The 23,577-nt window shown below is 37.6% G+C and overlaps 1 protein-coding gene across 1 annotated transcript; it reads right to left on the bottom strand.

Annotated features, from left to right (window-relative positions):
- Positions 1-17,304: 17,304 nt before the first annotated feature.
- On the bottom strand, positions 17,305-20,737 carry LOC110778526 (protein FAR1-RELATED SEQUENCE 5-like). Its single transcript, XM_056829961.1, has 4 exons — positions 20,569-20,737; positions 18,733-19,220; positions 18,161-18,625; positions 17,305-17,961 (listed from the first exon to the last, which is right to left on the bottom strand). Exons 1-4 carry the CDS (start codon positions 20,735-20,737, stop codon positions 17,305-17,307), a joined length of 1,779 nt encoding a protein of 592 aa, XP_056685939.1.
- Positions 20,738-23,577: the final 2,840 nt, after the last annotated feature.

Here is a 23,577-nt window from a genome sequence, read left to right as displayed (position 1 = left end):
GCGGTGGCGGGGGTTTGACCTGAGCTTGTCTGGAAGCTTCCACTTTTCATCGTCCTTGTGGAGGTTGAAGATTTCTCTTCGGGGTATGGTGAGTGGGGTGTAGTTGGTGTACTTGGGTTGAAATTCACCCTTCTTCCCATCTCTCTTGGGACTCGCTTCTCTCGCACCCACCTTCTCTTTCCCCTTTCTTGAGTTGCCCTCGGGTTTACTCTGGTTTTTTCTGTTATCTTTCGGATATGAGGAACCTCTTAGCCTTGCTGCTGCCTTGTTGAACTCTTCGGTTCTGATGAACGCATCTGCCATTTGGAGCACGTCCGCTATTTTGGAGGGGTTTTTCATTGTCAGTTTGTCTCGAAATTTCCCCTCCCGTAGCGCGTGCTTCAAGGCCAAGATTGCTACATCTGGCTGCAGGTTCGGAATGTTGGTAGATTCCTTCATGAATCTGGCCATGAAGTCTCGCAGGCTCTCATCTCTTTCTTGCTGTATAGAGGTTAGCTCGGCAGTGGTTCGTTCTGGGCGATTGTTGCTCACGAATTGTACGCAAAACCTCTTCTTCAGCTTCTTCCAACTTTTGATCGATCCCTTTGGCAGCGATCTGAACCATTCCCCAGCAACTCCTGTCAGCGTGGTTGGGAAGTATTTGCACCAGCAGGCTTCGGAGTAGGGGCTCAGAAACATCTGCTGTTCGTAAGAGATGACATGATCCCTCGGATCCGTGATTCCGCTGTACATCAGGTGCGCTGGTAGTCTCACTTAGGGAATCGTCTCCATGACAATATCATCCGAGAATGGAGAAGATGCTGGAGTCATGATTCTCTTTCCTAGCCTCGCCCTGATACCTTCGCTTCTCGAGTTTCCTCTAAGGGACTGCTCGGGGGCGTGTAGGGGGCTAGGAGTTCGGTCACTTCTCCTTCTCGACTGGCCACTGCCCTCGGATTGTCTATTGGATCCACAGTGGCTACCCAGCCTGTCATGAACCGAAGGTCGTAGTCTGCTATGGACTGAGCTTTAGATCCGAGTGGGATCACTTGCTCCACTTTGGAGAGCTTGCGGTGTTGGAGATGGTGTTGCGAACCACTCTGGTTGCTGTGCAGCTCTCTACTGCGTATCCCACGTGCTCTCTCACCACCTTGTCATTAGGTGTGTTCCTGACATTGTGGAGAGATCTTGCTCGGGTCTCACATTGTCCTCGTCAGTCGAGGGCATGTTCAGCAATACCTGTCGCCTGGCTCTCCTCGCCTCTCGTCGTGCTGCTGTCTGGTCTTGTTCTTTCTCGTTGAAGAGGAAGTTCTGCATGATGGTCATGGCCGCGGCGAGCTCTTCTCGAGAGGGGAGTGGTCTGCTAGTCGTGGTGGTGGCCCTTGTTGGCTGCGACCTCGCCACTAAGTGTAGCTGTTCGCCTCCATCGGATTCCGAATCCGTTTGGACGAGGACATCTCCCACCTGGTTGTTATTGTTGGGCATTTCGATTTTTTACGTGGAAAGCGAAGTGTTTTTTCGGAGCTTTCAAGTGTTCCTCCCCACAGACGGCGCCAAATTGTTCCGGTGTTGAAGTGGATGAAACAATGGGCTTCGAATGTGTTGTGTCCAAATCAACCTGCATAATAAACAAGTTACTAGCCTCGGGGGTGTTTCCGAGGAAAGCCCCTCCGATGCCTAAGTAAGAACGATGCTCGGATTCTAGAGAGAGAAGTTCTCTAGAAGAATAGTCTTAAGGCGTGAAATGGACGTACCTTGGTATGTGAGCCATGACGGCTTATTTATAGTGTTCGTGCAATGATTGCCTTTAGGTCATTTATTACAAGTGGGCCTTGGGCCTTGATTGGCGGCTGAATAGCCTTTTGGACTGTAGTGCTTGTGGGTTTAATGTTTGTTATATTGAGCCATTGGGCTTTGGACTTAGTGGCCCAATTGATGGTCAATTGGGAGCCCAAACAATTACTTTTGAACCTCAAGCTCTCCTAAGTAGCCTCGAGGATAAGTGTGCGGGTTTTCGACCCTTGTGCCAAACTGGTGATAATGGGGTTGACGAATTGGCTAATTCGATGAGCAATCTCAAGCTCGTAACCCCACGCAAGTCGTGCCTAGAAATCGAACTTCTGGAGGCACAAAGGCGCATCTACTCTGTCAAGATGGACAAAAACACATCAATTCGGTCTCATGTGGATATGTTGTCTGGATTATTTTTCACAATTGAGAGACTTGGTGGTTCCATCAAAGAGTCGGTAGCTATTGCACTAGTGTTGAATTCTCTTCTTAAGGATTATGAGGGTTTTAAGATGCACTATCTCTTTCATCAGAAAGAGAGCACATTCTGTGAACTTGTGGAATTACTCATGAAATGCGAGAAAATCCTTAAGTTCAATCAAGACCCTTTGAATGTGAGGTGCACTAAATTCAAGAAAGTAGGCAAGGGGACGAAAAGCAAGGCTGCATCTTCGTCCACTCCCGGAGCGCATCTGGAGCCTTCTAAGATCAAGATGAAGAGGAATGCTTCTCCTTCCACATCGCAATGCTTCAATTGTAATGAAATTGGTCATTACAAGCGAGATTGCCCCAAACTAAAGGAAGAGAAGAAGGACGGAAACGTTGCTTCTCCTTCAAGTATGTATGTTATACATTGTAATCTTGCTAATTCTACTTCTTGGGTATTAGATACTGGTTGTGGCTTACACTTATGTTCCAATTCACAGGGACTAAGGAGAAGTAGAAAGCTTGATAAAGGCGAGATGGATCTACGCGTGGGAAATGGAGCACGGATTGCTGCATTAGCCGTAGGATCTTATTTTATTTCTTTGCCTAGTGGGTTTGTTTTGGAACTAGAAAACTGTTACTATGTTCCTAGTATCACCAGAAACATCATTTCCGTTTCAAGTTTGGATTCTAAAGGTTTTAGTTTTCAATTTAAAGACAATAGTTGTTCTTTTTCTTTGAATGGAATGTTTTATGGTTCAGCACAACAAGAAAACGGTCTTTATGTGCTAGATACGAGAAAACACATTTATAACATAAATACCAAAAAGGCTAAAACTGGTGATTCGGATCTCACATTTCTGTGGCATTGTCAATTAGGCCATATAAACATAAAGCGCATGGAATTACTTCAACGGAAAGGAATTCTAGAATCATTCGACGTAGAGAAGATTGATCAATGCGAATCTTGTTTACTTGGCAAAATGACAAAGCAACCTTTCTCAAAAGTGGGAGAAAGAGCAAGCGAACTACTAGGGCTAATACATACGGACGTATGTGGGCCTATGAGTACGAAAGCTAGAGGTGAGTTCAGCTATTTCATAACGTTTACCGACGACATCAGTAGATATGGATATATTTACTTAATGAAGCACAAGTCTGAATCGTTTGAGAAATTCAGAGAATTTCAAAATGAAGTAGAGAATCAACATGGCAAGAAAATCAAAGCTCTAAGATCGGATCGAGGAGGTGAATATCTTAGCCACGTGTTTGATGACCACCTAAAAGAATGCGGTATTCTTTCTGAATTGACTGCTCCGGGGACACCTCAATGGAATGGAGTGTCGGAACGGAGAAACAGGACCTTACTCAATATGGTCAGGTCAATGATGGGTCAGGCCGAACTTCCTTTACAGTTCTGGGGACATGCGTTGCAAACTGCAGAACTCACACTGAATCGTGCTCCGTCAAAAGCTGTTGAAAAGACTCCATACGAATTATGGACTGGGAAACTTCCAAAGTTGTTTTTTCTGAAGATTTGGGGTTGCGAAGCATATGTCAAACGATTAATTTTGGACAAGCTACAACCTAAATCTGACAAATGTTTCTTCGTTGGGTATCCAAAAGAAACTATGGGGTATTACTTCTACAACAAGTCAGCCAACAAAGTATTCGTTGCTCGCGACGGTGTCTTTTTGGAAAGAAATCATATTTCCAAATTGACAAGTGGGAGAATAATAGACCTCGAAGAGATTCGAGACGAACAACGAACTCAGAACTCTTTAGAATCAGTTCAAGTTGATGAACCTCCAAGGTCTTTAGAAGAGCCAGTGGGAGTAGTTCCTCAAAACGTTGTTGCCCCTCGTAGGTCAAATAGAACTATTTTTCTGCCGGACAGATGGACAGGCGTCCTCTTGACTGAAAACTTAGATGTTCTCATATTGGATAGTGATGAACCTTTGACTTACAAGCAAGCTATGAAGAGCCCAAGCTCCATTAAATGGTTAGAGGCCATGCAATCTGAAATAGACTCCATGTCTGAAAATCAAGTCTGGGATTTGGTTGATTTGCCGGATGGGTTCACACCTATCGGATGCAAATGGGTCTTCAAATTGAAGAGAGACAAAGATGGAATTGTATACATATACAAGGCTAGATTGGTAGCAAAATGTTACAGGCAAGTTCACGGCATTGACTACGATGAAACCTTTTCTCCAGTCGCGATGCTTAAGTCTATTCGGATAATCCTTGCGATTGCCGCTTTTCATGACTATGAAATATGGCAAATGGATGTCAAAACTGCCTTCTTGAACGGTGTTCTTGAAGATACTGTGTTCATGACACAGCCGGAGGGTTTTGTCGATCAAAAGAACCAAGGAAAGGTATGCAAGCTTAAGAAGTCCATCTACGGACTAAAGCAGGCATCAAGGAGTTGGAATAAACGATTTGATGAAGCAGTCAATAAGTTTGGCTTCATCAAGAATCAGGACGAATCTTGTGTATACAAGAAGGTCAGTGGGAGTAAAATTGCATTCCTAGTCTTGTATGTTGACGACATACTGCTTATTGGAAACGACATTCCTATGTTGGAGTCTGTAAAGACTTGGCTCGGGAAGTGTTTCTCAATGAAGGCACAGTACATATTGGGCATCAAGATCTATAGGGATAGATCTAAGAGGATGATTGGACTAAGCCAAAGCACTTACATTGACAAAGTGCTAGCTAGGTTCAATATGATGGAAGCCAAGAGAGGCCATCTACCCATGTCACATGGCGTATATCTAAGCAAGAATCAATGTCCCAAAAACATCTGATGAGCGTATAAAGATGAGTGGAATTCCATACGCTTCGGCTATTGGATCCATCATGTATGCTATGATTTGTACTAGGCCGGATGTTTCGTTCGCACTTAGTGCAACGAGCAGGTACCAGTCAGAACCAGGTGAGGCGCATTGGACTGCTGCCAAGAACATCCTAAAGTACCTGAAATGGACTAAGGATCAGTTTCTGGTTTATGGTGGTACAGATAAGTTGATTGTTAAGGGCTATACGGACGCAAGCTTTCAAACCGACATAGATGATTTCAGATCACAGTCTGGGTTTGTGTTCTGCCTCAACGGCGGAGCAGTAAGCTGGAAAAGTGCTAAGCAAAGCACTATTGCGGATTCTACAACTGAAGCCGAGTACATTGCTGCCTCAGAAGCAGCAAAGGAAGCTGTTTGGATTCGGGAGTTCATCGAAGAACTTGGTGTTGTCCCCTCCATTAAAGGACCAGTGGCTTTGTATTGCGACAATAGCGGAGCCATTGCCAAGGCAAAGGAGCCTAGGAGCCACCAGAAGTCCAAGCACGTACTGCGGTGATTTCACGTACTTCGAGAGATCGTTGAAAGAAAGGAAATCGAGATTTGCAAGGTTGGAACTGACGACAACGTCGCGGATCCATTGACTAAACCGTTGCCACAAGTGAAACACAACGCACATGTAGCAACCATGGGAATTAAGCATGTTGGAGAATGGCATTGATTTTCTAAGTATTGTTTTAGAACATCTGTTAGATCTATGTTTAAAACAATTGGTTTAACCATTTCATATTTATGAAATTTATTTATTTCATATTCATTTAATTGTGGTTTAGAATTAAATGATAAGTCCATGTGATTCAAATCATTCAAATGGGATGTCAAGATGGATTCTTTGACAAATAAACACCCATAAGTGAACTTGAATATTGAAGTCACAAAGGATCCCTAATCCAGGTCATTGAAAGGTGGACGACCAATGACTAATGAAGATTAGATTGCAAGTAGATTACTTAGTTCTGTTTCTTGAACTAGAGTGACTGGATGTCAGAATCTTTTGCATAGATACTTATTGGATCTTGTATCGGATTGACCATGAGAACGCTTTAAGAGATTAAAGTCATGTCATAGGTAGTTCTCATTAATGGTGATTAGAAACCGTTCCTCAGTACATGAGCGATTATGTCTGCTCGTTTGAGAATTAGTTCGCTTTGATACTAGCTAAACGTTGCACCGTAAAAGGAGGCTATAAAAGAAGTTATTGGGCGTACTATGAATCAAAGTGAGTGTTCATAGATTGCAAGAATGGATTGTCCTCCTATCTTTGATAGGATATGGTGTTGTTGTGTAACAAGGCCTCTCGGAGAGTTAGATACTGTAAAATGCATGGCCGTGCTCAGAATGGTTAGGCTTAACCTTCTGCAAAAGTTTGACAGTTGAACACTGTAATCCGAGAAACACTTCTGGACCTAATAAGGATGGCTTGGATCTTACCTTATGTTCAGTAAATAACACTAAGTGACAAAGGAATGTGGATGCACACTTGTCTGAATGACAATTGGGAGATTGAAGGAAATATGTCCTTCACCCAAGGTGCATTAAGTCTAATACCAAGGTTCAGATTAATTGCGAACAATTAATTCAGTGAGATCAAGTGATCGGAACACCTAGCTGGAGCAATGCTTCCGATCAGTGAGTTCTAATGGATATTGAACTCACAACTTACTCTTGACTGAACCTACAAGGACACACCAATGACACGTAACAGATCACCGGATTAAATGAATCGGAAATTCATTTAATAGGTTTTCGGGAATTAGTTGGAAACGTATTATACGATACGACCTTTGTCGGAATCGTATATCGTATCGCGAATATTCGTAAGCTGGGCGACACGAATAAATCGTATCGTACGACGGTGATTCGTCGTATACGAAACGATAAATACTATATCGGAAATATATTAAATCGCGAATACGAAGGGCATCGGAGTTGCCGGCCCGTCGAGCCAAGCACGTAAGCGTGCAAGGCCCAACGAGCCAGCAAGCTCGCGAGCAAGCAAGGCAAGCCCATTGGGCGCGAGCACGTTTACAACAAGCATTAGCGCACAGCAGCGACGAGCGAGCAAGGCCCACGGCCCAGCTGCTCGCCGCGCGCGCTGTGGGCTTCGGCCTGCAGTGTGTCGCTGGGCACGCGGGCGTGTGTCCGTTGCTTGGCTCGCACGGCTTGCTAGCCGGCCTTGCTTCTTGCTTGGTCGGTTAGTAAGATTAATGATATAACCTTACAACCTAGTTTCCAACACACACACAATTCATACACTCAAACCCTAGAGACATAGAGAACCCTAATTCTCTTTGTGCCTCCAAAGTGAGTTCTTCCCAAAAGCAAAGTATCTTGATCAATTGTCTAAGCTACGATTATCAAGACGGATCTGATCGTGTCGGTGAACCAAGTAGAGGAACGACAAGTGGAGTTCTTTGTTCGTGTTCGTTGACAGATTATTGTGGAAAACACGCTTCGAATGTAAGTTTGCTTAATCTGTGCTTTATACATGTTTCCTGGCTTTGGGGATTGTTCCGCACATGTTATTATGTTTAACTGTATTCCCCTACATCGTCCTAGATGTCAGCATCTCCATGAATTGGTGGAAAGCCTGTCCAATCAACTTCAAACCCTCTATCAGAAGGAGGAATCTTATTGGATGATAAGAGCCAGGTCAAACTGGTTAACTGAAGGGGATAGGAACACAAAATTCTTCCAAACCTCTGTGTTGTTAAGAAGGAAAAGGAATAAAATCAAAAATCTGCTCTCTGATGTCGGTGAGGAAATCTCAAGTGATCAAACTCCGGACCATATTGTTAAATACTTCAAAAAGTTGTTCTCCTCTGAGTCTGATCCGTGTCCCCCTCCCGTGTCCTATGGGAATTCCATATGCATTGCCTTTCCTCCCTCCCTTGCTGAAGTTCACTCTGCCTTGTTTGCTATAGGGCACTTGAAAGCCCCGGGAGTGGATGGGTTCCATGCCCAATTTTTTCAGTCTCAATGGGGTTGTATGTGGCCTGATATTCTGTTGTATGTCACTAAATGCTTTGCTGATAAAAAGTTCCCGGAGAATGTGAATGACACCTCTATATGCCTTATCCCCAAGACTGACCACCCTCAGAGTGTCAAACAATTTAGGCCAATTAGTCTTTGCAACACGAGCTACAAAATTGTTTCCAAAGTTCTTGTCCACCGGCTTCGCCCCCTCCTTGATTCCCTGATTTCCCCGAACCAAAATAGTTTTCCCGGGAAGGGGGTGTGATACCAATTATATAGCGGCCTCGAAAATTCTCCACTCCATGAAAACTAAAAAAGGGAAAAAGGGTTGGTTTGCGCTTAAAATTGACCTAGAAAAGGCTTATGATAGGATAGAGTGGAGTTTCATTCGTTTTTGTCTTAATAGACATGGTTTTGATAAGGACTCTACGGATCTCATCATGCATTGTGTGTCGTCTACCTCCTCTAGAATTTGCATTAATGGGGTTCTCACGGATAAATTTAAAGCCTCTAGAGGTCTCCGCCAAGGTGACCCAATTTCCCCGTACTTGTTCATTATCTGTATGGAGTATTTGTCCACCCTGGTAGGAAAAGCCCAGATTCATGGCCTTTGGAAACCTTTTTTCCTCAAAAAAACCAGCACACCAATTTCCCATCTCTTGTTTGCCGATGACCTCCTTCTTTTTGGAGAGGCAACGCAAGAAACCCTCGAAGGCATGTCTAACACTCTCGATGTCTTTTGGGATTGTTCGGGGTAGAAAATGAATCCGGAAAAAAGCAAGATGTACTTCTCTACGAATACCCCAGGGTTGAGTAAGGAGTTGTTTACCTCCTTTTTAAAAGTGCCAGAGAGTCCAAACCTTGGTATATACCTAGGGTTTCCATTGACTGATAAGAGACCAACTGCAACCCAAGTAAGCCACATAGCTAAGAAAATTCGTAGCAAGCTGGCGAATTGGAAAGCTAAGTGCCTTACTAAGGCCGGAAGGCTTACCCTCATAAAATCCACTCTCTCTTCTGTGGCTGCATATTCGATGCAATCTTTATCCCTGCCAAAAAAAGTCTTGAGTGAAATTGATAATCTGTGTGCCAATTTTCTTTGGGATTCCTCCCCTGAGCATCATAGAACCCATCTGGTTTCTTGGGATAGGGTGTGTGCTCCGGCTAATCTGGGTGGGCTGGGGGTGAGGAAAGCAACCATTCTTAATAGGATTGCCATGGTCAAAATGTGTTGGAGGTTAAATAGTTCTAAAAACTTGGCGGCAACCTTGATTAAAGAAAAGTATGTTGATAATAGATGCTACCCAGCCAGCTTTAAAATAGGATCGCATATTTGGCAGGATGTTGGTAAGGGTTGGGATACCTTTTCCTCTTTCACAGAATGGTGCATCGGTAACGGGGAAAACATTAGCTTGTGGGAGGATAATTGGACCGGTAAGGGGACCCTTAGATCCATGATTCATGGCCCCCTTACTGAGGAGGAGGGAAATCTCAAAGTTAGTAGTATAATCATTAATAACCAATGGTGTCTAGACAAACTCTCCATAAATGTTCCGAGGTATCTCATCCAATGGATTAGGGCCATACCCATTCCCGCTGAGGGGAATGATATCCCTATTTGTTCCCTTGGAAAGGGAAAGTTCTTTGACGCTAAGTCGGCTTACCTCCACCTTTGGAATATTGACCTGGCCCATCTAGGGAACAACAATCTGGAATGGACATTACCTTGGGAGGTAGGGTGTAGCCCGAAGCTGAAAATTTTTGTTTGGTTAATTATGTGGGATAGGATTCCGTGTGCCGCGCACTTGGCTCATAGACACGTCATCCCCAATGGGCACTGCCTGTTCTGCCCCTCAACTGAGGAAGACATGAACCACATTTTTCGGGAGTGTCCTAGAGCAATAGAGTTTTGGAAAGAGGCCAACATTAGTTATACTCCTTTAGGGTCTGTAGGGTCTGCTGCCCCCTTTGAATCTTGGTTTAACATGAACATTAGCCTGAAAGACCCCCCTAACCATGTAGGTATGCCAAGCTCCACTCTTTTTGTCTACTCCTTATGGGGTATTTGGCTCAGGAGGAATCTGTGGGTGTTTAAAAAGGAGTCCAACCCGATTAAGAATGTGTGGAAAAAAACTCAATGGTTAGCCAAAGAATTCCATTCAGCAGCCCCTGTCAAAAAAAATCAGCCTAACTATGTTGTCCTGGATTAGGTTTCTTCTAACCTTTGTGTTCAGGTTGATGCCTCCTATTGTCAAAATTCTCTTGCCACAGGTTATGCAGCAATATGCAGGTACGCGGATGGTAAATGGCACTCGGGAATTGCTGGGAAAACTACAGCCATAGATGCTCTTAGTGCGGAATCAATGGCCATCTACCACTACCTGAAGTGGTGCCATACCAACGCATGGAGGGATGTCACTATAGTTTCGGATTGTCAGAACGCGGTCTTGGGGATAAACAATGTAAACTACCCGCCGGATAAGATGACTAATATTTATGCTATTTGTAGGGAGTACCTCGGGAAAATAGAAGGGGGATCCTTAGGTGTGGATCCAAAGCTTAAAGGTAACTCTAAAATGAATCTTATATGTGATTGTCGTTTAATTTTTGTGTTACTTGATATATATATTATAAGTTACTTTTGGTCTATTTGAGATGTTACTTCTTGTATATGCTAGATGTTACCTTTTTTTAACAATGTGTTACTTCATATTCATATTACAAGTTACATTTTCTGTATTGTAGATGTTACTTTGTTCTATTCTTTATGTTACTTTTGTTTATTGAATTTGTTACTTCATGTTAACTTTTTTATGAAATTGTTACTTTATATGCATGTTAGAAGTTACCTTAGCTCTATTGAACATGTTACTTTGTATACATAATAGAAGTTTTTGCAAATGTGATGATTCATATGCATTTTTTGTTTTGTTACCTTTATTTATTTGACATGTTACTTTTCGTCGTCGTTCTAATTACTTTCTTTTTATATAACATTTTTGTTGTGTTTTGTAGGTGATGATCCAGTTGTTGATACTCAAGTTAAAGATGTGGATCCAAAGCTTAAAGGTAATTCTAAAATGAATCTTATATTTTATTGTTGTTTAATTTTTATGTTACTTGATATATATATATTATAAGTTACTTTTGCTCTATTTGAGATGTTACTTTGTTTTATAGAAATTGTTACTTTATATGCATGTTAGAAGTTACCTTACCTCTATTGAAGATGTTACTTTGTGTACATAATAGAAGTTACTTTGTGATGTTTGATATGTATTTTAATCACTTTTTCTGTATTAAAGATGTTACTTCTTATATGTGATGTTTGATATGCTACATGTTACCTCTGTTGTATTGATAATGTTACTTGATATGCCTGTTAGAAGTTATCTTAGCTGAATTGATGATGTTACCTTATATGCACTATACATGTTATCTAGCCTTATTGATGATGTTACTTTTATATAGTTATCTTATATTCAAATTCACATTATATTTGTTGTATTTAAGATGATACTTCACATTCATGCTACATGTTAATTGGTCTTATGACTGTGTTACTTAACATTCATTTCCATGTTAGTTGTTTTAGTGTTTTCAATGGTTACTTGTAAGGATTATATTAGTTACCTTTAGTGTAATGAAGATGTTACTTGTTATTGTTCTTGCAGAAATTTCTCAAAAGGAGGCTAAAAAGAAAGCCCAGGAGAACATTGCAAATGTTGTATCAGATATTCTAATGAGTTTACACAATTCCAAAGGAGATGGCAAACCCAAATCTGATGTTGTTGCTGATGATCTTGAGATTGATAATGTGGTTAATAATGATGTTCCCGAGGATAATAATGAGAATAATGATGATGGAAAGTGTCCCCGTCCTCGCCCTCTTTTGAAGTCCCTTCCAAAACAAATTCGTTCGAAGAAGGTAACCCGGGCAAATAAAAGTCCTCAGTCTGCAAATCCTGAGGAATCCAAGAAGCAGTTCCAATCTTTTTATGGTGTTACTTTTTCTGCTTTTTAATAGTACTGTTCCTGTATATTTATGTTAGTATTTAATAAATATTGTATTACTTTTCATAATAATGGTATTCTTCTTTTTAAATTTATGTTTTTCCTTCTTTTGCTTTCTACTTTTATTATATTAGTCCTTAGTTTTTGTTTTAAATTGCAGGCAAGATATTGTATTGCGTTGTAGGCCACGAGGGCTTGTTAGCTTGTTCAAAACAATGTCTGATGCTAAGAAGGCTGCTGTCAAAGAACTTGGGTTTGGCGGGTTAATGGAAATCAAAATGACTGAGATGCCACGGAATATGGTACGCTGGTTATGCAAGAGATTTGTATGCAATGCTAGGTTATTGCATATATCTGCTGGGAAGGAATTTCAAGTGACTGAAGAAGATGTCCATGACATGTTTTTGTTACCTCTTGGACCTTTGCCTGTTCCTACTTATAATGTTAAAGAAGACAGTCCTATTAAAGAAACTTGGAGAAATTATTTTGCTGTTGATAAGGAAATCACATTGGCAATGTTGGAAAGGCAACTTACAACTTTGCCAAATGCTGGTAAGACTTGTTTATTTATTTATTTATACTTCTTTAAATGTGTTACTTTTATTTACATCAATTGTTACTTTATATTTGTGTGTCATGTTACTTTTTCCTGTTTTGGAGATGTTACTTCATATATATATTTTTAGTTACTTTTGCTGTATTGGAGATGTAACTTCTGATATATGTTCCTTATCTCTTTTAAAGAATGTGTTACATCATATGCAAAATACATGTTACTTTATATTAACAATACATGTTACCTTATCTGTATTGATGATGTTACCTTACATGTAAAATACATGTTACCTTATCTGTATTGATGATGTTACTTTATGCATGTTAGAATATACATAAAGCATTATTGATGATGTTACTTTATATGTACAATAAATGTTACTTTATAAATGTTACCTTTTTATATTGAAGATGTTATTTCAGATGCATGTTACATGTTACTTTTAATTATTTCTAGTGTTACTTTTCATGTTAGTTTCTGTTACTTATATTTTAACATATGTTTATTGTTGTCTCTAGTGTTACTATCATGATATTTTGTTGTCTGTAGTTTAATGTATTCACTGATATTTTTTTTTTTTCAATCAGATGAATTGTTTAAAAGACTCTTCGTTGTATTTGCAATGGCTTCTTTCTTAGCCCCTAATCCAAGCACAACTGTGAAGTTTGCTATATTCAAGCTTGTTGAAAATGTTCAGGAGATTTCCCAATATAATTGGTGTGGGTATGTGCTAGATTGTCTGGCAAATTCTCTGGCTAACTATGATGATACTCGGTCATATGTTGGTGGATGTATACTGTTACTTCAGCTAATGTATTTTCATAGGCTGAAGTTTAGAGGTGAATCCCAGCCTACGTCTCTACCTCTAGTTAAGCATTAGTCTGATGAGAGAGTTCGTGAGAGGCTTGAACTTGAAGGGGGATCATATGGACTTGGGCTTTTGGAAAAGAAGGTGTATCCGATTAGTAAAAAACAAGTTTTGTTACAAGAAAGAGATGTTGTTAAAGATATGGTTGATGCTGCTGATGCTAGGGCTGTTGAAGATGATTGTGAAGATGATGTTGAAGTCAACATTCCAATTCCTCAACAAAAAATCAACATTCCTATTCCTTCATTCAAACCGGTTGATGATAGTTCTGAACGTTGTGTTGTTTTTTATTTACCTCCTCATATCATGACAGATGATGAAATAACTGATCTGGCTAAGGATGTAAGTTTGTTATATATGACTTTTTGAACTTTTATTGAACTGAGTTCAGTTGTTACTTGTTGTTGTTGTGTATATGTTGTTACCTCTTCCCTTTTTACTACTTACCTTATTTATAGGTTGGTGTTACTTTGTATGTTTTTACATAAATTTTTTTTCATGTTTTATATTTATTTAAATTTTCTTTATATGTATTTTACTAGTTATCTTATCATTAAATAATTTTTTTCCTAACATGTGTTCATTTCTTTTCTTTTTTACTTTGATATTTTAGGCTGTACAAGAACGATATATGTTGATGAAGAGAGATATGCAGTTGTTTTCATATCAGTTTGATAACCATGTAGATTTGATGAAATTTTCATCAAAAGAAATGAAATCTGATGGTGTTGGAGAAAAACAGGAGTCTGGTTAGTAATTATATGTTACATAATATGTTTTATTTGCAGTATTTTCTTTATTTCTGAAATTCTTAATAGTTAACTTATACTTAAGTGATGATGTTAGAAGTTACCTTAGCTGTAATGATTATGTTACTTTATATTTATTATACATGTTACCTTAGCTGTATTGATGATACAACTTTTATGCATTATATATGTTACCTTAGCTGTATTGATGGTGTTACTTCTATGCATTATACATGTTACCTTTTTTTAAAAATGTCATATTTCATACACATATATAAGTTACCTTTTCTTTAATCAAAAAAATATTTCTGATTTATGATAGATGTTACCTCTTTTTCAAGTTACATGATTCTGTTGTTTATTGAAAGTGTTACTTCATATATATATTAGAAGTTTCTTTTGTTGTGTTGGAGATGTTACTTCTTATATATGCTACATGTTATCTTTTATTAAGGAATGTGTTACTTAATGTGCATATTACAAGTTACCTGTTCTATACTTCATATGGATTTTACTTGTTACCTTTGTTTTATTTTAATGTTACTTCATATGGATTTTACTTGTTACCTTTGTTTTATTTTAATGTTACTTCATATGGATTTTACTTGTTACCTTTGTTTTATTTTAATGTTACTTCATAGGAGGTTGTTACTGCTGAATCTCGAGAAGACTATCAGTGATGAATTTCTTGAGAATATTGTTAGTGCTGAAATTCCTGAGCAGATTGTTGATGAAGGTGCTGAGAAGTTTGTTACTTATAAAGTTCCTTCAGTGGGAGAGAAGTTTGTTAATGCTGCAACGCCTGTTGAAAAGAATGTTGAGGACAACGTTGAAGTGCTTGACAAAATAGTTTCAGTTCAATGTACATCAGAAAGATCAAGGAATATTCTGAAAAAGTTGCAGAGAGATATTAAAATAACTGATGATGTTGCTGAAGTAATCCCTGTTAGCTCCCAACCTTCTCCTGTGGTTATGGCTAAGCCAGCTTTCTCTGCTACTGTGTCTGTTTCAAAGCCAACTGGTGTTACTGGAAAGGTGATTGACAAGGTTGCAACTTAGAAAATGGGAAGAGAAAAGATGAATTTATTTGTTTGTGGTCATTCACTAGAAGAATCTGAGAAACTAATGAAATTAAAGTTTTCAACAAATGCCCTATCGCTCAACGACAGGGGTGAGCATTTGAATGACATGAACATTGAAGATTTAAACCTGGGATGCAACATTGATTGTGGAAATAATTACTGTGATGTACAGCTCGTCTCCAAATTTATACGCAGCAACAAAAAACTAACAAGTGGAATGCAGAAACTAAGGCTCGAGGTTACTGATTTTGCTATGGTGGATCTGTGTTCAAAATATGACCATTCGTAAGTTTTAATTTATACTATATTTTTATATTTATTTCATGTTATTTATGTTATTCATGATGTTACTTTTTTGTATTTCTGGTTAGTTTCTGTTGTTTTACTCTAGATTTACTTCATATATATTTTATATGTTATTTTTTGTGTATTTGAGATGTTACTTGATTTTCGTTTTAGGAGTTACCTTATCTGTATTGATGTTTTTATAATTGTTATGGTTACTAATTACATTTTTCTTTATCTTTATTTTTTCAGGCTTAAGTCAATTTTCCATCGACAAAAATCAGATTGTACAAGGTTGTAATTAATAGTACCAGGTGAAGATGTAAATTATGAATTTAGTATTTTAGTATTATGCTTTTAAATTTGATCAAGTATATTTGGTATTTGGAATTTAAGTGTATTGTATGTTGAATTTAGTATTATGTTTTTTAAAATTGATCAAGTTTCATCCATGTTACCTGTAAGAGTAATACCAGGTACTTTAAATTGTTATGGATGTTACCTTTAAGATTAAATATTTCTATAGGACTATTTCCTATTATCTAGGATGTTACCTATAAACGTAATACCTGTTACGTTTATAGTCTTAATAAATATTATATTACAGGATCAGGAATGTTACTTGTAAGAATAATGCTTATTATCTTATATTTTTAGTGATGTTACCTTATATATTTAAGGCTGGTACTTTTCCCTTGTTAAGGCTGTTAATTTTCAAGTGATAAGGCTATTACTTTTCCCTTCTTAAGGCTGTTACTTTTCCCTTTTTAACGCTGTTACTTTTCCCTTGTTGAGGCTGCTACTTTCCCTTGTTGAGGCTGCTACTTTCCCTTGTTAAGGCTGTTACCTTATAGGAATGTGGCTATTACTTTTCAAGTGATAATGCTGTTACTTTTCCCTTGTTAAGGCTGTTACTTTGAAGTGATTAGTCTGTTACTTTTTCCTTGTTTATGGCTGTTACTTTTCAAGTGATAAGTCTATTACTTTTCAAGTGATAAGGCTGTTACTTAAACAGTTTCAGGAGGGTTACTTAACCTATAGAAATGTTACTTTGAATATATATTTTTTTGAAAAAAACATATCCATAATTAAACGAAAAAGAGTTACTATGATGATTACATAATGTTAAATTAAATTCTCACAAACTTTCAAACAAGTTCTTTTAAATAAAATAAATGAAATAATGTTTAAAATAAACGTGTCGGTGTTGTAAAAGCTGCAGTTGTAGTACCATACTCTGTTGAATTACTCTTTGATCCCTTTCCTCTTTTCTTTTTCAAAGCATTATCAAATTCCCTTTTGCTCTCTTATTTCTTCCCTTCGTATTAACTCTATCTGGATCAAGTACTTCAACAATAGGAACTCTGTCTGTAATATTAGCATCTGTAGTTACTTCCATGACAGCATTTTCATTTCTGAATGTATCTACCTCCTTAGAATCTCTTTCAAAACCTTGCTCTAATATCTGCCTAGTTCCTTGTTGCCCTTGACTTCTTACTATCAAGTCATAGTACTTCCGTGCCATATTATGACGCCAAGGGATAAATTTATTTTGTTGACTAGATAATATTGCAGTATCATCCATCTTCTTCCAGAAATTCGCCTTTGCTTGTTTTGTCCATCGTTTTGTTATATAGAAATCAGGAATCCTTGGAATTGAGTGCAGATGTAACACACGTATACAGTGGTAACATAACCATCCATCTTCCTCAAAAAAATTTCATGTACAAGCTATTCTTTGTGCAGCAGCATCAAATGTTACTTTTTGCTTTGATTCTGTATCATTCTCTTTGTACACTTCATGATACAGCTTGTAACCATCCATAGCCACAATGTTTGAAAATGAACCAATTGCTTCACCATATTCAAATTCAAAATCCCTAAATAGTGTCAGAGTGTATACCTCAGAAGCATGTTTGAGTAATCCTGTCATTGGAAACACTGATGTAGGGGTTGAATTTGTGCAATTAAATTCACATTGTTTCTCTGTTCGTCTCCAACGGTGTACAGTTTCTTGAAAAATCTTGAAAAAATCAGTCAAACTTGTGTTTTTGTTTGCCTTAAAACAAACTGCATTTTTAGTACTCTCACTTCTTTGAGAAGATAATATCCCAGCAGAGAAGAAGTCTTTGCTCAAACCAGTACACCACTTGTCTTTTATTTTGTATAATCGTTGAAACCACTTACTGTTACTTAAATTGTATGTAGTTATCATGTTTTTCCAGCATCTTTCAAACTCTTCTTCACTGACACATCCACTTAGACAGTGGTTGAAAGCATCCTTGAAAGACGTATCCCGCTTTAATGCACCAAAACGTGACACAACATTTTGTATTAGATGCCGCAGGCATAATCTGTGTCTTGTTTGAGGAAGTACCTGAAAATATGAGAAAATAAATTTATTATTCTGTAATACTGAAGTTTATTATGAAGTTACTTTAAATTAGATTTAGATGTTACTTTCAAAGTCTTGTTAATGTTACCTTTTATATTGTTATTGATGTTACCTAATTTATTATAGACATGTTACTTTGTACAGAAAATAATGTTACTGAAAAGGTCAATGTCAAACATACCTTCAATATTGCATTAGACATTGCTTGATCTTGATCTGTAAATACAGAAACAGGAGCTACATGTCCCATAGATTTCAAAAAAGTTTGTAGAACCCATACAAATGATTCTGTTGTTTCATCTCCTAGGAAAAAACAACCAAACATTGATGTTTTCCAATGATTGTTAATGCCAACAAAAAACCCACAAATGAGATTGTACTTGTTGGTTTTGTAGGTTGTATCAAAAATAGTAACATCTCCAAAGGCTAAATAATCTTCTCTCATAATAGAATCTCTCCAAGATATACTCTCTAATTTTCCATTTTCTTTTAATCGAAAACGAAAAAACACATCTGGATCTTCAGATTGTAGGTTATATAAATTGTCAATGACATTTTGAGCATCCCCACCCTCAATTTCCTTCATCTTCTTCCTTGTAACAAAGTTCAAATGGTCTTTTATTGAATTTCCAACAGCTTCTTTCCCCTACAATAAGAAAATTTGTTACTTGTTTACATTTTGTAGTTACTTATACAATATTATATTTTTAAATAAATGTTAAATTTCTTACCTCCTGCTTCATGACACATAACTTTGTATGATTGTGTAGGCTTTAATCCACTGTTATTTAGTAACTCTATTGTCTTTGCCTTCTCCTCTGTGATTTTCCTTTCTGATCTGTGCATATGCTGCCATTCCTTTCTAGTCAATGGATGATTATGCACAAGAACATGCTCTTTGACTTCAAATAAGCCATCTTCATTTAACTTTGCTCTTATAAGAGCTCCACATCCTGTTCTTGTAACAGGTACAAGTTTGCCTTTCTTTTTTTTCTTCTCAGTTACTGTAGGAGTGTTTGCTTTTCTTTTCAATCTGAAGCCATGCTTGTTACATACAATGTACTTTTCATACATTACTCTTGTTGTAGGATGTAGTCTATGTGTAGATAGGCTTACAGCAAAACCCCAAGCTCGTGCATGCTTTTCGTAAACTTTCAGTAAGTCTTTTATATTTGATTCAGTATGCCCCACTAAACTTCCAGAGTAATCCTGATTATCTTCTTCTGTATTTGCTGTACTTGCTGAATTAAATAAAAAAAATATGATGCTAAGCATGTTACTTATGAATATAATATCTGGTACCTTTATAGTATTAAGGTTGTTACCTTACAAATAAGATATTGTTGTAGTGCTGTTTAGGGATGTTACTTTTAAGAGTAATGCTTGTTACATTTCTAATGTTAGGGCTGTTACTTATTTAGTGTTAGGGCTGTTACTTATTAGTTATTTAAAAAGTGTTGGAATGTTACTTATACATTAATTAGATATTACTTAACTTGTAAGGATGTTACTTTATAGTCTTTAGGGATGTTACTTGTAAGGCTAATGTTTATTACCTTTATAATGTTAGGGCTGTTACTTTTATAGTTTTAATGCTGTTACTTATTAGATTAGAGTTTGGTACTTTTTTTCAAGTATTCTAGGTTGTTTAATAGTTTTAGGAATGTTACCTAAATATTAACTAGATATCACTCAACTTATAAGGATATTACTTATAAAACTTATATGTGTTACTTTATAGTGTTAGGAATGTTACTTTCAAAATAAGTTATTTCTATACGGCTGTTACCTAGAATATAAGATATTGTTATCAGTATCAGAGATGTTACTTTGTTATCTTATAGTTTTAGGGATGTTATAATAATTATTATATCCTAGTATCAAGCATGTTACTTATAAATGTAATATCTGGTACTTTTATAGTATTGAGGTTGTTACCTTTACAAATAAGATATTGATGTAGGGCTGTTTAAGGATATTACTTTTAAGAGTAATGCTTGTTACTTATAAACGTGATACCTGGTACTTTCATAGTATTAAGGATGTTACCTTACAGATAAGGTATTGCTGTGTAGGGTTGATACTTATAAGAGTAATTCTTGTTATATTTCTTATGTTACGGCTGTTACCTTTTTATTGTTAGTGCTGTTACTTATTAGATTATAGTCCAATACTTTTCTTCTGGTATTATAGTTATCACTTAACTTATAAGGATGTTACTTATAAGAGTTATATATGTTACTTTATAGTGTTTGGAATGTTACTTTCAAAATAAGTTATCTCTATAGGGCTGTTACCTTAAGTATATCTGTTAATAAATATTATATTCACGTATCAGAGATGTTACTTATAAAAGTAATATTTGTTACCTTTCAAATGTTAGGGTTGTTACCTTTTATGTTAGTGCTAGTTTGATAGTTTTAGCAATGTTTTCTAACCATTAACTAGATCCCGTATCCCTTAACCTATAAAGATGTTTCTGAAAAGTTAAAAAGTTAAACCAAATTAATACTATTAGTGCTGCTTCCAGATACCTTTTTAGTAATTAGATGTTACTTTTCTAAAATCATTATAATATAATTTAAATACCTCGAACTGTCAATGTTTGTTGTTCTTGTTGTTCCACCACGATTGTTGTGTCATCGCTTTGATCTTCAATTATTGTTAGATCTTCGATTTCGTCTTCTTCTCTATAATACCCATTATCACAAATCTGTAAATTGTCCATTGAAATTTGAAGAACTTGTTCGCACTCCATTATTTTGTGCGAAACCCTGTAAATTGCACCTTGATTTGCAGATCAGAACTTGAATTTTGGATACTGTTGCGGCGCAAAAAGAGAGGCAGGAAACTAGGTGACTGCGGCGCAAAAGGAGAGGATGAATTGTTTTATAACGGCGTTAGAGGTCCGTTAGTTTTTCACGCGTTTTTCTTCGTTTGTTCTCCACGCGCCCGGTCTCATCATCAAATTGATGATGTGACCAGTCTCACCAAAGACGCGCTGATGTATGATTACTAAAATCAACAGCATGAAGATGACGGGAATTGGTGGGTATCAATGGACGATGACAAGTATGTTGGAAATTCTCATTGGGAAACACAAAGGGAAAAAAGTGAGTGAAAATAAAAGAGTCCCACATGGAAAAAACTCTTCATATTCTCCTTGTTTATTAATTGGGGAATGAGTGTAACTCTTGTTTAAGAAAGTGTGAGAGTGGTATGGGTGGACACATCACACACACGCGCGTGTCGGGCCGGGCTCGGACCTTGGGACTTGGGAATGCGGTTCGCGGGCGTGGGGTTTTGTGGGTCAACCCTATTCTTTTTGGTTAAGTCATTGTTACGGGAATCTGTATTGATTACGTAACCGTTGGATTAATTACCATTAATTGTGTCAGGTACAACATTGATTAAATCTGACCGTTTTTGGCTGTTACAATCCTCATTGATTTCAGCTATGTCTGTTGCCCTGCTTTGATTCTGATTACTTAAATCAGAATTTCAGATTCTTTCAATAACACAGAAAATATCATTCAAACACAATTCCCAGAAACTCGAAAACACATTCTTTCTCTCACCATAATTTGCTCTTGGTTTTGGGCATACATTCTGACTCCATCTGGCTTTGTGAGTGCACAAAACGTCGGAGTTGCGCTAATCCTGGAGGGCGACCGCATTCTGCTCTACTACACCGGGAGGTAGCGCGGAATCGTCTTTTAGGACAGTGGGTGACCACGACGCAACAAGTGTTCTTCGTTCAGTTCATCGAATCAGATAAGTTTGTTCTAATTTTGGTTTAATCGCAACAATCTAAAAGACGAATATTATGGCTTTGACTTCGAAATTCATGATTCCTGATATGTCTAAGCTGTTAGGATGCGATTCTATTTAGAACAAATTGAGATTGCTTATGTGCTTGATGATGTTGTCGAACCTGATGATGAAACTGAATTGCATGCTTTTGAGTTGAAATTTGCTAAAGATGATAGGACATGTAAGGGCATGTTGTTGCATCATATGTCGAATGCATTCCTTGATATCTATATGGGGTTTGGTCATGCTAGGGATATTTGGGATGCATTAGAAAAGAAGTATGGGATTGATGATGCTGGTACTAAGCGTTATTGTGTCAGTAAGTGGTTAGGTTTTCAAGTTCAAGATGATAAACCAATTATTGATCAGATTCATGCTTATGAAAATATTTGCATTGCTATGGCTGCCGAGGGTTTGGGTATTTGTGATATTACTCTTGCTATAGTTTTAATTAAGAAACTCCCACCCTCTTGGAAAGATTTTCGTAATCAGTTGATGCATAAGAAGAAGGACCTTAACTTAGAGGAGCTTGTAGGTCACCTGAAAATTTAGGAGGAAAATCGTATTAAGGATAAGGGTCAATCTGTGTTTTCCGGTTACGCTAAGGCTAACCTTGTAGAACCTAAGCCTAATGCATATTCTGATAAGTTTAAGGGAAAGGGCAGTCCTTTCAAGCCTCAAGGGAAACTAATGAAGTATAAGTTCAAGGGGAAATGTTTTGAATGTGGGAAAACTGGCCACAAGTCTGTGGATTGCAGATCCAAGAAGAAGTCGGATCAGAACCATGCCAACCTTGTTGAAGCTAATGAAGTTTCTGATCCTAACCATTTTATTGTTGTTGTTTCAGAAGCTAACTTGACAGGTAATGTTGCCGAATGGATCGTTGATACTGGAGCAACGAGACACATCTGCACCAACAAAGACATGTTCACTACCTACGAAAAAATTGATGGTGAAAATGTCTTCATGGGTAATTCAGCTTCTGCAACTGTTCAAGGCAAAGGGAAGATCGTTCTCACTCTTACCTCTGAAAAACTTAATTATTACTCTTACCAATGTGTTGCATGTTCCAGAAATGCGCAGGAACTTGATTTCTGGTAGCTTGCTAATGAAGGCTGGATTGAAGCTTTCATTTGATTCTGATAGGCTTGTTATTACTCACAATGGGGAATTTGTGGGAAAGGGTTTCTGTAATGGGGGTTTATTTACTCTTGATGTCAAATTGAAATTATGAATAAGAATGCTAGTACTTTTTATGTTTATATTGCTGAGTCTATTGATTTATGGCATGCAAGGTTGGGTCATCTCAACATTGCTTCAATTAAAAAGCTTAAACAACTTAATTTGATCCCCAGTTTTTCTAAAACTGATTTTGCAAAATGTGAAGTATGTGTTGAGGCCAAGTTTACAAAGAAGCCATTTAAATCAATAGATAGACAAACTGAAGTACTAGAGCTTGTTCATAGTGACTTGGGGGATTTTAAAAATTATGAGAGCAGGGGTGGTAAAAGGTGTTATATCACTTTTGTTGATGACTGCTCAAGATTTACCATGGTTTATCTTCTCAGGTCAAAAGATGAGGTTGAGGAAATGTTCCACAAATACAAAGCCGAAGTGGAGAACCAACTTGATAGGAAGATCAAGAGACTTAGGAGTGATAGGGGTGGTGAGTATGACCCTAACACTCTTAAGTCATTTTGTGAGCAGAATGGGATCCTTCATGAGACAATGACTCCCTACACACCCGAGCAGAATGGGATTGCTGAAAGGAAGAACAGAACATTG

Source organism: Spinacia oleracea, chromosome 5 (genome assembly GCF_020520425.1).
Source record: "Spinacia oleracea cultivar Varoflay chromosome 5, BTI_SOV_V1, whole genome shotgun sequence".
Classification (NCBI taxonomy): Eukaryota; Viridiplantae; Streptophyta; class Magnoliopsida; order Caryophyllales; family Amaranthaceae; genus Spinacia; species Spinacia oleracea.
The sequence above is the reverse complement of the archived record's forward strand: the minus strand, read 5'-3'. Positions and strand labels throughout refer to the sequence as shown.

Coding starts and splice junctions, on each gene's coding strand:
- LOC110778526 (XM_056829961.1), bottom strand. CDS start 20,737: ATGGAGTGCGAACAAGTTCTTCAAATTTCAATGGACAATTTACAGATT. Junction 18,626..18,732: donor AGCCTACACAATCATACAAA/GTTATGTGTCAT, acceptor TTCTTATTGTAG/GGGAAAGAAGCTGTTGGAAA. Junction 17,962..18,160: donor TGTCTAATGCAATATTGAAG/GTATGTTTGACA, acceptor TCATATTTTCAG/GTACTTCCTCAAACAAGACA.